The sequence below is a fragment of the Limulus polyphemus genome, unplaced genomic scaffold (genome assembly GCF_000517525.1).
Source record: "Limulus polyphemus unplaced genomic scaffold, Limulus_polyphemus-2.1.2 Scaffold2260, whole genome shotgun sequence".
NCBI classification, from domain to species: domain Eukaryota; kingdom Metazoa; phylum Arthropoda; class Merostomata; order Xiphosura; family Limulidae; genus Limulus; species Limulus polyphemus.
The window spans coordinates 176,791-180,754 of NW_013667870.1; the positions used below are offsets into that span (position 1 = coordinate 176,791).

The 3,964-nt window shown below is 31.1% G+C and overlaps 1 protein-coding gene across 1 annotated transcript in view; it reads left to right on the forward strand.

The window, feature by feature from the left end:
* The window catches only part of LOC106466447 (mucin-17-like), a 79,527-nt gene that overhangs the window by 61,798 nt on the left and 13,765 nt on the right, over nt 1–3,964 (forward strand). The window contains exons 21-23 of the mRNA XM_022394447.1: nt 555–665; nt 1,144–1,321; nt 2,660–2,774. Coding sequence (XP_022250155.1) covers nt 555–665; nt 1,144–1,321; nt 2,660–2,774 — 404 coding nt within the window. The remainder of the gene's footprint in view (nt 1–554; nt 666–1,143; nt 1,322–2,659; nt 2,775–3,964) is intronic.

Genomic DNA, 3,964 nt, shown 5'->3' on the forward strand with positions numbered 1-3,964 from the left:
GGCTCCTCTTGACAGTCCTTTTTGTCCTCTCCGATGGACCAGGACGTCCCGGACGCTGCTCAGTTGTTTCCTTTCCATGTTTCCTGAACTGCACGATGATTCTGTTGACTGTTTAAAGTGGGATTCCCAAATTCTGTGAAATTTGCCGCTGACTTATTCCACCATCTGCTTGACCAATTATCCTTCCTCTAACAAAATCTGACAATTCGAGAGAACCTTGAGTTCTAGGCATGTTGTAGCACAAGATAATTAGTGTGCGGACCATTTTCATTTATATAGTGCTTTGTGAACACAAATTAGTTATCATAAATCAATTAAATGATGAAAAATTAGGTGTCTATTTACTTGTGACCACTCAGTGTATATCTTTGTTTAACATAATATATTTCACAATTATTTACCTATTATTTTTAAAAGACAACTTTACTGTTTAATGGAAGGAAAATTGACTTATTTTAGTTTCTTTAATCAAGTACAACTCATGCATATATATTCATATATTTTTTTAATGTTTATTCAAAATAAAGTGTAGTATATTTTGTACCCTTTGTTAGAGTTCCAAGCCTGAGGAAACATCTCTACCCAAAAAGAAAAGAAAGACCAGAAAGAATTCAGTATCACCAAGCAAAAGAGTCAAAACCAAAACTAAAGGAGCAAAGAAACAAGTGAGTTTTCAACCTGTATAAGCATTATGGGAAAAAAGAAGTAAATTCATCATACTTTATTTATTTTGTAAGGGAAAAATTCAGTTAAGAAAGCTATTTTGACACATTAATCTTCCAGTTTGTAATGAAATAACATCGTATTTTTGCAACTTGTTTTAAATAGTTCTGAAAATTGCCACTACTAACTATAGTAGCAGTGAGTATGTTTATCATACAGTTTACATTTGTAATTCGTTATTACTTTAAATTGTGTTATTAAGTCATTTAGTTAAAGAATTGTTTTAACGTAAGCTTTAAGAAAGTTTATTATGTCTGTTTACTGTTAAAGTACCATTTTGTTGCAAAAATAAGTAAAAGGAATACATTGCCCAATGAATTCCAAGGAAACTTTAATAAATACTTTTATCATTTTGTTGCAAAAAATTTTGATTAAAGACATAAGTTATCTATCATTGAAATATTTTATAAACTTATCCAGCAAACAAAGGAAAAGTTGGTTACAGATGAATTGTTTGCTGCTTTAAAGAAATGTCGATTGAGTGAAAGTAACCAAGGATGGGCAACTTCTAGTCATCCTGCAGATCAGGAAAATGCTGAAAGTAGTGAAGGGGAGAATCTACCCCTAAGTGCTTTGATTGAAAAGAAACCAAACTCAGGTTGGTTGGAAAAGTAAAGCATTAGCTTTAACACACAACTTATATTTTTAGGGAGGAAATAAGTATGAATGTAAACAAACTAAATATTAAAACATTTACGATTTCATAAAAATTGCAGATTTATATATAAAAAAAGTAAAACACTTAAAAGATCTAGACTGTGAGAAAGTATAAATTTGGAGAGTTTTTAGAAAATGTGTATTTGTATGTTAATGATGATTAATGTAATGTTTTGTGTTTGTTTACAAACTAAACCTTTTCAAAAATTATTCATTATTGTTCATTGTACTTAGATTTATTTATTTTTAGCAAAAAAAATTGAGCTTGACACTTAAATTCTGAGAATATAGACATGATAGAATGGTAAGACCTAATTCTTGATATATTAGGAATTACTGTAATCTTTACAGTTGAACTCTTTGTTCTTACAGTTTTCTTCTTTCGCAAGTCAGTTAGAGATTATCTGACCTTAGATATTTAAAATCGTTTAAGGGCATATAAAAAATAAAGATTATTTCACCCATCATGCCCCATGAAATGAATGCTTGGAAGGACAATACTATTCATTTCACTGTGAAGGTGTTTAGTTTGTTTAAAGTATCCTGTTTATCTTGTGTATTCAACAACACTCCTGATGTTCTAATGTACTGTTGTTTAAGTAGTATGTGAAACATATAAAAAAAGTATTGTCAGTATCATATTTAGTACTCTATATAATATATAATTACACTATAATTTTACGTATATGCATACTTCCAAATTTTTTTATCACAAGCAAATGACTCAGACAGTCACAGCTGTCATAATACAAAGAGATTTTCTAACTTTAAAACATTCTTTACTGTGGACGCATCTAGCCTTATGGTATTTTCAGTTGGACATAATATGGACTTTGTTAACTAACATTAATTTGTATGATTATTTTACAATTTCCATAATGGTTTGTTATCGTGTCTTGTATATTATTACATGTAATAATTTATTTAAAATAATGCTACTTCTTTGCAAGTCATGGTATGGGTTTATTACTTAAGGTTAAAATAACATCTGTGTAATAAAACTACATTAATGCTGTCTTGCAAAATTTGTAGTTCACACTTGAGTGATTTACACATTTGGATAAAAGTTTAGACCTTTACACTCCAGATAAATATAAAAGAATATATTTTCATTTCAACCAATGCTTCGCCTTTGCGGCTTCATCAGGGTTAATATAGACAACTTTTTAATAGTAGATTATTCCTTAATGCTGTTTTTTGTGTATTGGTTACATCCTGATAATTACTGTTCACAGTACTCGTACTATTAAGCTTTGTAATTTTTTTATGTTGTTTAAAGTAATCAGGTCCTGCATCCTGCAACCAGAAGATCTGAATGATCAGCTTCGAGTCTTAACAATGGATGATGGGCTTTTTTATGCTGGAACTATCAAAGCCATTCGTGCCCCTGATGTGTGAGCTGTGTTTTTTTGTTTTTTTTATCTAGTTTGCTTTCATCTCAGAACATAATATCAGAGAAACTTTCAGACGTATTTCATGTTGAAATAGTTCTTTTTGGCAAATTAATTCTTCATCAAAGTAGTCAAAATATTGCCAGAAATAAATATTATAACTGAAGGAAATTTCTAAAGTCTCATTCAATTAAAAGTTATGGTTTATATGGCAAAAGTTGATGGAGCATTAGAAACCAATAGGACTAAAATTTATCATAAAAAAATAACATAAACTGCATATGTTTTTCCCTTGTAATTTGTTCATTTCAGATTCAAAATTATGGACGTGTAAAAATAGAAATGATTGCTAATGTTCAACATTTGCCACGTTCAACATTTAAACATAACTTTTAAAGTATTACACTACATGCATAAATATTGTTTCAGGGAATATTTTGATTCCATCTTAGGAATTCTGGTATTGGGCAAACAGTTTCTTGTTAGTAACTTGTGGGAGACAAAACAGATCTTAAGTTCTGGTTTTACGTGCCTCTGGGCCCGGCATGGCCAGGTGGTTAAGGCACTCAACTCGTAATCTGAGGGTCGCGGGTTCGAATCCCTCTCACACCAAACATGCTTGCCCTTTCAGTCGTGGGGGCGTTATAATGTGACAGTCAATCCCTCTAATCGTTGGTAAAAGAGTAGCCCAAGAGTTGGTGGTGGGTGGTGATGACTAGCTGCCTTCCCTCTAGTCTTACACTGCTAAATTAGGGATGGCTAGCGCAGATAGCCCTCGTGTAGCTTTGCGCGAAATTCAAAACAAACAAACAAACATGCCTCTGTTTTTTAACTTAAGATGGATAAATTAAGAGGAATGTCAAAATAAAATATTTGCAGTTTATATGAATTCTATCACAAATTTTAGGTTTTATGGCCCCTTTAAATTAGTGCATTCTCATTTACACTTCTATCAAGTTTGTAGAAGAACTAGAATGCCAATTATGTGTTGTTGTTTTTTCTTACTCTGAAAAGGTTGCTTTGAGGGAAAAACCAAAACTTTATATCTGTCTGTAGCTTTTATTAATTATATATATATATATATATATATATATATATAATTATAAATAGTTAATGTTCTTAGCCAGACTGAGTTATTTTTTCTTTTGACAGGTATGGCTATTACGTAGGGATGGAGAACGTGGTAACAGATC